General features: G+C 45.3%; 2 protein-coding genes across 2 annotated transcripts in view; one reads left to right on the top strand and one right to left on the bottom strand.

Moving 5' to 3' along the window:
* The window catches only part of LOC142666141 (transmembrane channel-like protein 8), a 23,418-nt gene extending 14,361 nt beyond the window's left edge, over nt 1-9,057 (bottom strand). Inside the window, exons 1-8 of the mRNA XM_075846089.1 lie at nt 8,815-9,057; nt 7,630-7,769; nt 5,540-5,686; nt 5,358-5,431; nt 4,992-5,131; nt 632-779; nt 378-548; nt 147-298 (exon numbers count right to left, since the gene is read on the bottom strand). Of these exons, the coding sequence (XP_075702204.1) occupies nt 147-298; nt 378-548; nt 632-779; nt 4,992-5,131; nt 5,358-5,431; nt 5,540-5,686; nt 7,630-7,769; nt 8,815-8,930 (1,088 nt within the window). The 5' untranslated portion in view covers nt 8,931-9,057. The remainder of the gene's footprint in view (nt 1-146; nt 299-377; nt 549-631; nt 780-4,991; nt 5,132-5,357; nt 5,432-5,539; nt 5,687-7,629; nt 7,770-8,814) is intronic.
* A 1,186-nt stretch (nt 9,058-10,243) lies between these two features.
* TMC6 (transmembrane channel like 6) overlaps nt 10,244-12,949 on the top strand; it is a 50,752-nt gene continuing 48,046 nt past the window's right edge. Inside the window, exon 1 of the mRNA XM_075845442.1 lies at nt 10,244-10,405. The gene's annotated coding sequence lies outside the window, so the exon portion shown is untranslated. The remainder of the gene's footprint in view (nt 10,406-12,949) is intronic.

Here is a 12,949-nt window from a genome sequence, read left to right as displayed (position 1 = left end):
GTAAAAAGGGATGTGATAAAACATTGATTTGCAGGAATTCGATCCAACCCGGAGGGTGGCGGCTTTTTTCCAAGATACAAATAATATGCGCTGGGTAGGGACTAGTGGTTAGAAGCATAAAGAACACTTTAATAATCATCAGTCACCTGATCAAAGTTAAGGTTATCTCTGCACTTGGTGATAGGCCTTCAAATTTTACTAGGACCATGAAGAAATATGGCAGGATCAGAAGAACCAAGGAGATGACAATAGGCACAAGATACCGAGTCACCAGGCGGAGGATTGGATCATCTGGCCTCTGAGAAAAAGATTGGAATTAAAGATCATACAGCTCTATAGAAATGGGATGGACATTTGGAAGAGAACATTGTACTCACCTCTTGATAATCTTGAGATACGCCAGTAGCCAGATATATAGAATAAAAACATCCAGCCATCAGAGCCAGGATCATACAGTTGAGAAAAAAACGCAAAAAAAGAATGCGGACTCTTTTACCAAGGGACTGTTGAGCCGTTATCCAAAACCAATGCTCCTCAGCCAAATCAGACTGTGAGAAGGAAGATATTAGAGGACTACCAACTACACAGATGCAAGACATATTCTGTAACATATAGAGAGAGCTGGACAAACCTGAAGATCATTGCTGAAGCTCTTCTGTTTCTGGATAGACGTCACTGTTCCTCTCACACAGAAATCCCAACCTGAAAAGACTTTGCTGCTGATTGAGGTCCGGTAGTGGCTGCCCCGCACTCGCCTTTGTGCTATTCCTCTCACTGTACTATGTGGTACAAAGGTTGAGAAAAATATGACCTAGACATGGTATTCATTTACTGCAGTGGAGCACAACCCTAGAAATGTGTGGAAACAGAATATTACTTATTCTGACATTATAATAATTCAGAGGTGTGTTATGTTTACTCCATGCTCTCCATATATTAGACTCAACATTGTACATTCAACGGTTCCCATTCTTTTGCCTCCACACAATCCGGTATTATCGTAGGTTGAATGCTCATTTTCTTAACGTTATTTGCCAGGATGGGCTTTGTCGATTCCATGGATGGCAGCTATAGGTGACCCTGCCCCATTACCAAGTCCTAAAAGGACATTTTATAAGGGGTTGTCTATAACCCAGGGCTTTTAACCGTGCCCGCTTCTATATGGACCGTACCATTTTGATGAAACAGAAAAAATGGAACGTCTCAAAAATGTACCTTGTTCGCTAAAAATATGGGTGAAGTGGTCCTCTTGGAAAGCAGTTCTTAAAGTCATCCATGAAAACACTGGCATCTTGGTTCCCGAATCCCTTGATGCAACGCTACTATTCGTGTTTCCCATGCCAATATATGATTACAAGCGTTCTCTCACTGGACACCTGCTGCAAGCAGCAAATTCAGTTATTCCACGTAAGTGGAAATCCACCGACCCCCCCACCTTAGATGATTGGTTACAGGGGATAGAACTGGTGAAGAGAATCGAGGACCTCGTTGCCATAACCCAAGAGGCAACTGCCCGTTATTCCAATACTTGGCTCCAGTGGAACACTTTCCTTTTGTCTTCCACATACCACACTCTAGTAAGCTGAGGTCTTCAACAACGAATTGTCTATCCACCACAGTGTTCAACCTCTGTCATCTTTGCTCTTCATGCTTCTAACAGATAAGAGTCTCCTTTTTCTTTTGCCCCGCCATCACGGAGTTCAGGTCCATCACACCCCCTACCCCCTCCTGCCTCTCTGTTTTAAATATGGCTTCTTCCTTCCATAGTAGGTGGAACTTGTTTCCGGTTTCAGCAGATGTATGCATGCCAAGTACTGGCTCTACCTCGGAGAGCTGATCGATCCAAACATCTATTCTTTACTCTAAATCATTCCATTATTCCTGTTTATTTTATTGGGTTTCCCTTTTACTAGACATTGTATTTGGGGAAGGAAGAAGAAGAAGTATGTGATCTGAAATTAATATGTAACTTTTATTAATATGCATTAAATGAAATGAAAATAAACAGTAAAATATCCGATGGTGTAAAAGGTATGTGTGAGTGACCCCCAAACTCACATACCTAGGCCATATATATTGAAGATGTCATTGTTAGTGATTCATGACAAAGTGTTCAAAAAGGAACACGTGTGACTATGCTTCCAAACCAGCAATTGTATTCTCAGGTCTGCGGTAGTGCAGTGTTAAAGCAGGGTAGCTAGTGTCACCACCATGCAGCTGCACTACAGCAAAGTGTGAACATGGGTCTAGAGACTAACACTCTCATAGGTATGATGTGTGCCAGACCAGGAGCACAAACAGCCACTCAGGCTGTGCTGCTGTGATATGCAAAGACCTTGTGTGTGTCCTTGTTGTATAAGAAACCGTATAGTAAATGAATTATTTACTATGAACTGAATTAGTCGGTTTCAGTAGGGATGCCGGCAACCTTATAAGAATTGAAGCAAACGGGTCAGAGTAGTGGGAGCCACTCATGCCCGTGATGTTCCTGGTTCAGGATGAATGTCCTACTGCACCCATACACACAATTGCCGCAGAGGGTGTGAATAGTAAGCAGACAGCTGCGCTGTCATGCCTTCGCTCTGTGTGCCAGAGCAGTAGCCTGGAGATAAGCTCTATATCCCCTGCTGTGCCGAACTAAGACGCGTGTAGCCAGCCGCTCATGTGTGACAGCAGATTGCGCTGTGCTGAGCAGCACTGTCACTAAAGCACACGGGTCAGAGTAGTGAAAACCACTCATCCCCGTGATGTTGCTGTAGGACACGGCTGATTCAGGGTGAAATCCTGCCGTACCTACAAGCACAATTGCCGCAGAAGGTGTGAGTATTGAGCAAGCAGCTGCACTCTCACGCCGCCGCTCTGTGGATCAGAGCAGTAGCGTGGAGACCAGCTGTATCTCCCTTGCTGTGCTCGCGCCCAGTGTGAGCTCAGACGCGGCACAGATAATGTGCCAAAGCGCAGATCCACTGTGAGTGGATCTGAGCTATGTGTGCAGCCCTGTCCCCGTGGGTGACCGGGGTAAGCAGTGATGAGGGAGCCGCACGGCAATTGCACCGGCGGTCAGATTAGAACGGCGGCTGGAAGAAGCGTACAACCAGCCGCTCGTATATGACAGCAGGATACGCTAGGCTGAATAGCACAGCCGCACTGTTAACTGTCGGCTGAATAAACTGCTGTCAACCAGGTAGGAAGCATTGATAATTCATTAGCCTGTCAGGCATATATGGCCATGTGTTACACCAGGGAAGGATTAAAAGGATTGAGCACCCGACGCGCGTTTCGCCAGCATTCTGGCTTCTTCTAGGGCTTCCTACCTGGTTGACAGCAGTTTATTCAGCCGACAGTTAACAGTGCGGCTGTGCTATTCAGCCTAGCGTATCCTGCTGTCATATACGAGCGGCTGGTTGTACGCTTCTTCCAGCCGCCGTTCTAATCTGACCGCCGGTGCAATTGCCGTGCGGCTCCCTCATCACTGCTTACCCCGGTCACCCACGGGGACAGGGCTGCACACATAGCTCAGATCCACTCACAGTGGATCTGCGCTTTGGCACATTATCTGTGCCGCGTCTGAGCTCACACTGGGCGCGAGCACAGCAAGGGAGATACAGCTGGTCTCCACGCTACTGCTCTGATCCACAGAGCGGCGGCGTGAGAGTGCAGCTGCTTGCTCAATACTCACACCTTCTGCGGCAATTGTGCTTGTAGGTACGGCAGGATTTCACCCTGAATCAGCCGTGTCCTACAGCAACATCACGGGGATGAGTGGTTTTCACTACTCTGACCCGTGTGCTTTAGTGACAGTGCTGCTCAGCACAGCGCAATCTGCTGTCACACATGAGCGGCTGGCTACACGCGTCTTAGTTCGGCACAGCAGGGGACATAGAGCTTATCTCCAGGCTACTGCTCTGGCACACAGAGCGAAGGCATGACAGCGCAGCTGTCTGCTTACTATTCACACCCTCTGCGGCAATTGTGTGTATGGGTGCAGTAGGACATTCATCCTGAACCAGGAACATCACGGGCATGAGTGGCTCCCACTACTCTGACCCGTTTGCTTCAATTCTTATAAGGTTGCCGGCATCCCTACTGAAACCGACTAATTCAGTTCATAGTAAATAATTCATTTACTATACGGTTTCTTATACAACAAGGACACACACAAGGTCTTTGCATATCACAGCAGCACAGCCTGAGTGGCTGTTTGTGCTCCTGGTCTGGCACACATCATACCTATGAGAGTGTTAGTCTCTAGACCCATGTTCACACTTTGCTGTAGTGCAGCTGCATGGTGGTGACACTAGCTACCCTGCTTTAACACTGCACTACCGCAGACCTGAGAATACAATTGCTGGTTTGGAAGCATAGTCACACGTGTTCCTTTTTGAACACTTTGTCATGAATCACTAACAATGACATCTTCAATATATATGGCCTAGGTATGTGAGTTTGGGGGTCACTCACACATACCTTTTACACCATCGGATATTTTACTGTTTATTTTCATTTCATTTAATGCATATTAATAAAAGTTACATATTAATTTCAGATCACATACTTCTTCTTCTTCCTTCCCCAAATACATAGTTACTACAGGTGGTGCACACCAATGTGATCTGTTTACAACATTGTGAGATAGGTGGTCTTCCACTAGTTGCCTTTTACTAGACATACTCGGGAAGCCCACATGCTATGAGTTTTTTGTACTTTTTGTATGTTCCCGATTCTTTCTTTATATGTATATGTTTACAATGTTTGTTATAAAATAAACAAATTTAGAATTTGGAAAAAAAAAATATGTGGGTGAAATCCAAACAGGTTCCCCAGTTTTGTTATTTTTTGAACTATTATATGTGTCAAAAAGTATCGGTGGGTGCCTGGAATTTGGACCCCCACAAGTGCCCTAAATCAAATAGTTGCTGGTTCTGAGCATAACTGAACACGTCGGGTGTTAAGATCAACTAGGGCAAAACTAAGCAGTAAAGGGTTCATACCATTGTAAAAGGACAAGGCTACAGATAATTAAGAAGACGAAGGGAGTCAGCAGGTAGGACAGCCGGACGCTGAAGGTATTATCATGCTCCATCACATCAATGTAATGTCCATAGAAAAGGAAGGTGTCCTGCATGAAGCCCTAAAACGTGGACAAGCAAATAGTAAATATATGTAAAGTTCCAGTCGTTAATCTATACATTTTACAATTACCAACGAAAAGAAGAAACCCAATTAGCTATTACTTTTCTGACCAATTAGACCCCAGATTACTGAACTGCTGATGTTTATGCCACCTACACCATGAAGGACTGGACTACTCATGGTATATTATATATAGTGTCAAATAATGATCAGTAATCACTCACTTCTCCTGTGAATATATCCAGTACAGTACTCTGCGTGGATTGGCTTTGAAAGTCTGACAAGTTTCCACATGGTGCTGGAACACAGCAACAAAACAACAGTAGTGGAGTCAAAGAACGGATAGATAATTTACAGCCATATTCTACGTGAAAACTTTTCTCTATTCATACATTTAGATACATACCCAGATTACTGTGGTTGTAGTCAGTCTTATCGAGAAGCATGGTGGGAATGATGATCAAACTAGTGGTGAGGACGAGGGAAGCAAGGTTTAAGAGCAGCAGGAAACGAAGGAACAAGAAATAGGAGCTGATACTCGAGCCAAACCTGGCTGGAACGGGAGAAGAAAAGATAGCCAAAAATTAATACAATAATGTCTTTCCTATATGGAGTCCTATTTCTATTTACGCAGTTCTGTGTAGATAGTATTGAAGGTGACCACAATAAACTAAACACATGTAATATGTAGACACATTGGTTGTCTCATTGCAAAGATGTCATGAATGCCCCCCCCCAGGTCATTGCCTTTTATTTTACACTAACAATCACTTAGTAGTATGTGCCAGCCACTGATACCCCAATACAGGGCCTGCCACTAATGCCAACATACAGAACCTGCCTTTGATGCCAACACACAGCGCCTGCCACTGATGCCAACAAGCAGCGCCTACCACTGACGCCAACACATAGTACCTGCCACTGACGCCAACACACATCACCTGCCACTGACGCCAACACACAGCGCCTGCCACTGACGCCAACACATAGTACCTGCCACTGACGCCAACACACAGCGCCTGCCACTGACGCCAACACATAGTACCTGCCACTGACGCCAACACACAGCACCTGCCACTGACGCCAACACATAGTGCCTGCCACTGACGCCAACACACAGCGCCTGCCACTGACGCCAACACATAGTACCTGCCACTGACGCCAACACACAGCGCCTGCCACTGACGCCAACACATAGTACCTGCAACTGACGCCAACACACAGCGCCTGCCACTGACGCCAACACACAGCGCCTGCCACTGATGCCAACAAGCAGCGCCTACCACTGATGCCAACACATAGTACCTGCCACTGACGCCAACACACATCGCCTGCCACTGACGCCAACACACAGTGCTTGCCACTGACGCCAACACATAGTACCTGCCACTGACGCCAACACACAGCGCCTGCCACTGACGCCAACACATAGTACCTGCCACTGACGCCAATACACAGCGCCTGCCACTGACGCCAACACATAGTACCTGCCACTGACGCCAACACATAGTACCTGCCACTGACGCCAACACACAGCGCCTGCCACTGACGCCAACACATAGTACCTGCCACTGACCCCAACACACAGCACCTGCCACTGACGTCAACACATAGTGCCTGCCACTGACGCCAACACACAGCGCCTGCCACTGACGCCAACACATAGTACCTGCCACTGACGCCAACACACAGCACCTGCCACTGACGCCAACACATAGTACCTGCAACTGACGCCAACACACAGCGCCTGCAACTGACGCCAACACACAGCGCCTGCCACTGACGCCAACACACAGTGCCTGCCACTGACGCCAACACATAGTACCTGCCACTGACGCCAACACACACAGCGCCTGCCACTGACGCCAACACACAGCGCCTGCCACTGACGCCAACACATAGTACCTGCCACTGACGCCAACACATAGTACCTGCCACTGACGCCAACACACAGCTCCTGCCACTGACGCCAACACACAGCGCCTGCCACTGACGCCAACACATAGTACCTGCCACTGACGCCAACACACAGCGCCTGCCACTGACGCCAACACATAGTACCTGCCATTGACGCCAACACACAGCGCCTGCCACTGACGCCAACACATAGTGCCTGTCACTGACGCCAGCACACAGTGCCTGCCACTGACGCCAACACATAGTACCTGCCACTGACGCCCACACAGCGCCTGCCACTGACGCCAACACAAAGTACCTGCCACTGACGCCAACACACATCGCCTGCCACTGACGCCAACAAACTGCGCCTGCCACTGACGTCAATATACAGCGCCTGCCCCTGATGCTTCCATACCGCACCTGCCACAAATGTCCTCGAGAAATCTGCCTGTGCTTACGTCCTTTGTTAAGTTTCAAGTCTAAAGCTCAGCACGCATGGCATCATTATGTGACACACTGCAAGGCACCTGGCAGAGCTGCATCGTTTCCCCTATGATTAAAGTAAGCCTCATACCCTGATTTTTCTGACTCTCTCACCTCTGATAGCCATGAGTGTTTTGTCCCACAATTTGAAAGTTGACAGGACTTGCTCTCCTTTGCTCCACGTTGGCCACACACATAAGCAGTATTTTGGAGTCCAAAAACTAGCATTATAGCCTTCAGACAGCCTTACTTCCCTGTGAAAGCAAAACAGGCAGTCATTACACCATATCACTCTGAAACCATTCTTTTCCTTTAATCCAGCATCAAACAGTCCAGAAATTCTAAGAATTTAGCACTTGTTTTTTGGCACAGAACTGCAATATAATCAAGATTAGTACTGGATTTACATTTCGGGAGCTTGTAGACACAGATAAACCACCTTAGTCTCTGCCCATCAAATAGGCCACACGTCCTCTTACACGGCCTGACATGGGCATGTAAACGAGCGCTGCGCAGTGAGACAGATCATTGATCGGCGCTCGTTTGCTCCTTTCGTACGGAGCTGTGTGCGCTCATTACTATGATCACTCGTCCCCATACATTTACACAGGGAGACGCGCTGCCGACAGCAATGATATTTCATGCTGCATAAATGATACCATCAGCCGATGAACGAGCGTGATCGTTGCCCTGGCAATGATCGGGAACGAGCGTTCATATGAATGCCCGATAACTGGCCCGTGTAAAAGGGATGTTAGTCATGCGAGACTTTTCTGGTCCAAGTGCCACACTGTCAGATTGTATTTAGGGTCAAAGGCCGCAATAAAACTTAAAGGGGTATTGCTACCCGAAACATTTATTGCATATCAACATTATATGCCATCAATTTCTGATAGGTGAGGGTTCCAATTCTGGGACTCCTACCTACCGGTATAATGGGGGTACCCTGCTCGGCACTAGAGAAAAGGAGAGGAGGTGGCCGTTTATACATGTGGCTATCTTTGTAGTTTTTGGTAGGTATGTAAACAGTCACACAGTGATCTGCCCGCCCTTTATCGCGTCGTTCTGAACCATCAAGACATAGTATGTCTGTATATTGATGGTTGGATGGCTGCACAGCATCGCAGGCCACATTTTAGATGCCATATTGGATGGATTGGATGGATATTGAAATATACGGATGCTGAAATGCGGCTGCGTTACGGCTGGCTGAATGATGAACCAGCTGCTCATCCTGAAATCCATCACATATAATTATATAGACCACGTTCGCAGGATAATTTCGCATGATTCACCGACCTTAATCTACGCTTATCGTTCATGGGCACAGGATTATCTCGGAGATCATTATATTTGACTCTCGTTCCTTGTCTTTTGTCACCCATAAGCCGTGTCTCAGGATTCTTTCCATGCATTTCCCAACGATCCCTTGTAAAACAAACTGTAGGTTTATACAAAAAATAAAAAGGATATTGAAAAGAAAGAAAAAGCCCAGTAGCTGTAACGACGCTGCATTAGTGTTCACATTGCAGCGAGAGTATTTTAATACAGTCATCCCATCAGGTAGCTTGTGTTATATCAAACAGATTTGGCCAAACAAATGTTTGCATAACGCCAAAATAAAAGCTACCTTGTTTTATTATAGTCATCTGTAAGTCCTACTTAAAACTAGTAGAGAGAAGGAAGAGACTCAAAATATACAGGTCACACATATTGTTACGTTCTGCGCTGCATCTAATACATATCTACAGCTGCTCAATGAGTCACTCTGGTGTTTTTTTTTTAGGTAGTCTTTTGGGCAGGATCACACACATGCAGTTTTGATGCAGTTTTTTGAGCCAAACACAGAAGTGGACACAAAAGAAAGGAGATGTATTAGTCTTTTCTTTATACATTTCCTTCCTTTTGGATCCACTTCTGGATTTGGCTAAAAAGACCTGAGACAAAAACTGCACCAAAAACGGTATGTGTGATCCTGGCCTTAAAGGGACCCTCCGGTCTCAGGATAATATCACAAATGTGATGATACAGTTTTTTGTTGTAATATTTCCTGGTGACCTCCAGTTGTGCCCCTCTGCCATGGATGCGCCGTTTCAGGGTCCCCTCTGTGTGGTCTGAAAATGGCCACAGCGAGTCTAAGACACTCCCTCTCTTCATGGATTGGAGAGAAATGCTCACGTGAACAGCTCTGGCCAATCAGAGAACAGTGGGAGTGTCTCAGACTCGTAGTCTAAGAAGAGATGCAGTGATTTTGGGACAACACAGAGGGGTGCCTAAAACTTCAGATCCACTCCAGGGGGGTGCACCAGGTAATATTACTCCATATACCCCATAATTATGTTATCCTGGGACCGGAGGGACGCTTTAAGGCTGTTCATACGTGGACATCCCATCTGGTGGGAAGGTTCCGGTCCACAGTAACCAAGTAGGATCTAGTGACATATGTATAGCCCTGTCCTTGGTTTCTAGCTGTTTAAGCAGGAAAGAAGCTGTTGCTCTATGACTACAGCCCTGGTCTATACTTCTGCAGGTTCTGCTGGTGTAAAATCTAGGAGTTATTTTCTTATGTTACAACCATGTCGAATAAATACATAAATATCTCTTACCTTGTTCTTTCGTCGTCAGTACCTTACTCTCCTATTTCTGTTGTTGCTTACATTGAGCAGAAGACGGGACAGGAAGTCGTGAGGCATAAATATGTGTACAGGAAACCACAAGAAGTGCATCGTCCTTGCCCAGCTCCGTGTATATCGAAGGGAGGCAGTGAACCCATTGGTGGCCCAGATATGCAGATATTAGGAAGACGCTGACTGACCCGAAAACGAACGTTTGCAAGCACCGTAGTCCGCCACCATGTAAGACCAGCATCGTCACCACTGACAGCAAAAAGGTAAGAGGACGTGCTCGAAATACCAGGTAAAGGATTTGTCAGGGTTGTACACATTGGAGGCACATTGTAAAACATTGTAATTAGAAATGAGCAGATCAATCTGCCAGTCCATAAACTACAATAGAGAAATCGGTTTTTCTATTCTCTTCAATTAGCTAAAAGCTTAAAATAAAATGTATATATACGCCCAGTGAATCCCAATGTTGGGCATATTGCAAAATCAACGCTTGAATCAGTGAATAGCAATTTGCTTGGCATCACAATAGAGCTGCAAACTTAATAGAATGTTCAACTTTTGTTTTAGCAAGTTCAGTAATGTTTTCAACCTGTTCTGGAGAACTCCAATAGATGAAGAATGACATAACATCTCTACAGGAAGGCACTTGATGGGCTGGCAGCCTGGATAAGACGCAGTGAAATGCATCCGTCACAGGACATATGTTATATGTCATGACTTTTAATAACTACCACAGCGGGAATATAAGGGCTTTAGCTTCGATTTAAAGAGGCTCTGTCACCAGATTTTGCAACCCCTATCTCCTATTGCAGCAGATCGGCGCTGCAATGTAGATTACAGTAACGTTTTGTTTTTTTTTAAAACGAGCATTTTTGGCCAAGTTATGACCATTTTTATATTTATGCAAATGAGGCTGTCTAAAGTACAACTGGGCGTGTTTAACGTTAAAGTACAACTGGGCGTGTATTATGTGTGTACATCGGGGCGTTTTTACTTCTTTTACTAGCTGGGCGTTGTGAATAGAAGTGTATGATGCTGACGAATCAGTGACGAATCAGCATCATCCACTTCTCTTCGTTAACACCCAGCTTCTGGCAGTGCACAGACACACAGCGTGTTCTCGAGAGATCACTCTGTGACGTCACTTCCTGCCCCAGGTCCTGCATCGTGTCGGCCACATCGGCACCAGGCGACAGAGGCTACAGTTGATTCTGCAGCAGCATCGGCGTTTGCAGGTAAGTCGATGTAGCCTCTGTCGCCTGGTGCCGATGTGTCCTCGCTCGTCCGACACGATGCAGGACCTGGGGCAGGAAGTGAGTGACGTCACAGCGTGATCTCTCGAGAACACGCTGTGTGTCTGTGCACTGCCAGAAGCTGGGTGTTAACGAAGAGAAGTGGATGATGCTGATTCGTCAGCATCATACACTTCTAGTCACAACGCCCAGCTAGTAAAACAAGTAAACACGCCCCGATGTAACGAACACAATACACGCCCACATGGACTTAACTTTAAACACGCCCAGTTGTACTTAAGAATGGCTCATTTGCATAAATATTAAAATGGTCATAACTTGGCCAAAAATGCTCGTTTTAAAAAAAACAAAAACGTTACTGTAATCTACATTGCAGCGCTGATCTGCTGCAATAGGAGATAGGGGTTGCAAAATCTGGTGACAGAGCCTCTTTAAAGCCCAGAATCTTACCTTTCATATGATACCAGGATCGAAGCCCTAGCGGCAATGTTTAGGGAGTAGCGCTCGTTTGAAGTCAAGGCGCAGGGTGATTAAGTTTTACATCCGGTTTCTGTGTCTGTGTAGGGGAGGGGGAGTTGCGCTCCCTCTGTCTCTGTCATCTCTTGTTTTTTTAAGCACATTTTTTTCACCCAGGCTTTTTGTTACCAAATACAGAACAACTTCGTGGCACACCAGGATTTTTATCCGTGTGGGTCAGATGTAATGTTAGTCAATATACTATGAAAAAAAAAAAAATTCCTGTCTCAGAGATTTTTTGGGGGACATTGGGGCAATAGCCACACCAATTAATGCTCCAATTTTTGATGAATCGACTTTCACATGACAAAACACCAACGTTTATTGAAAGGTTTAGCGTCATATGCATATATTTCTAAGTAGATACACAACTTTTTTTCTTTGTACCACCTAAATCATTTGCGTGCTTAATTCATTTAATACCAAATAATGTTGTTTTAAGGCTGGGTTAACCCCTTAATGACCGGGCCATTTTGCACGTTAATGACCAAGGATTATTTTTATTTTGTTCACGGTCGCATTCCAAGAGTCGTAACTTTTTTTTTTTATTCCGACATAGCCGTATAAGGGTTTGTTTTTTGGGGGACGAGTTGTATTTTGTAATTGTACCATTTTTAGATGCTTATAACATATCGATTAACTTTTATTAACTTTATTTTAGGAGAGTATTGAAAATAAGCAGCTATTCCAGCATTGATTTTCACATTCTAGATTTACGCCGTTTACTATGCAGCGTAAATAACATGTTAACTTTATTCTATGGGTCGGCACGATTACGGGGATACCAAATATGTAAAGGTTTTATATGTTTTCCTACGTTTGTGCAATAAAAAGCCTTTTAGAAATAAATTACTTGTTTTTGCATCGCCGCATTCCAAGAGACGTCATTTTTTTATTTTTCCGTCGATGTGGCCATATGTGGGCTTGATTTTTGCGGGACAAGGTTTAGTTTTTGTTAGTACTATTTTGGGGTACATAAGACTTATTGATTAACTTTTATTAAATTTTTTATGGGGGGAATAGGAGAAAAGAGAATTT

The sequence above is a fragment of the Rhinoderma darwinii genome, chromosome 13 (genome assembly GCF_050947455.1).
Source record: "Rhinoderma darwinii isolate aRhiDar2 chromosome 13, aRhiDar2.hap1, whole genome shotgun sequence".
Taxonomy (NCBI): Eukaryota; Metazoa; Chordata; class Amphibia; order Anura; family Rhinodermatidae; genus Rhinoderma; species Rhinoderma darwinii.
This window is presented reverse-complemented; position numbering and strand designations above follow the sequence as displayed.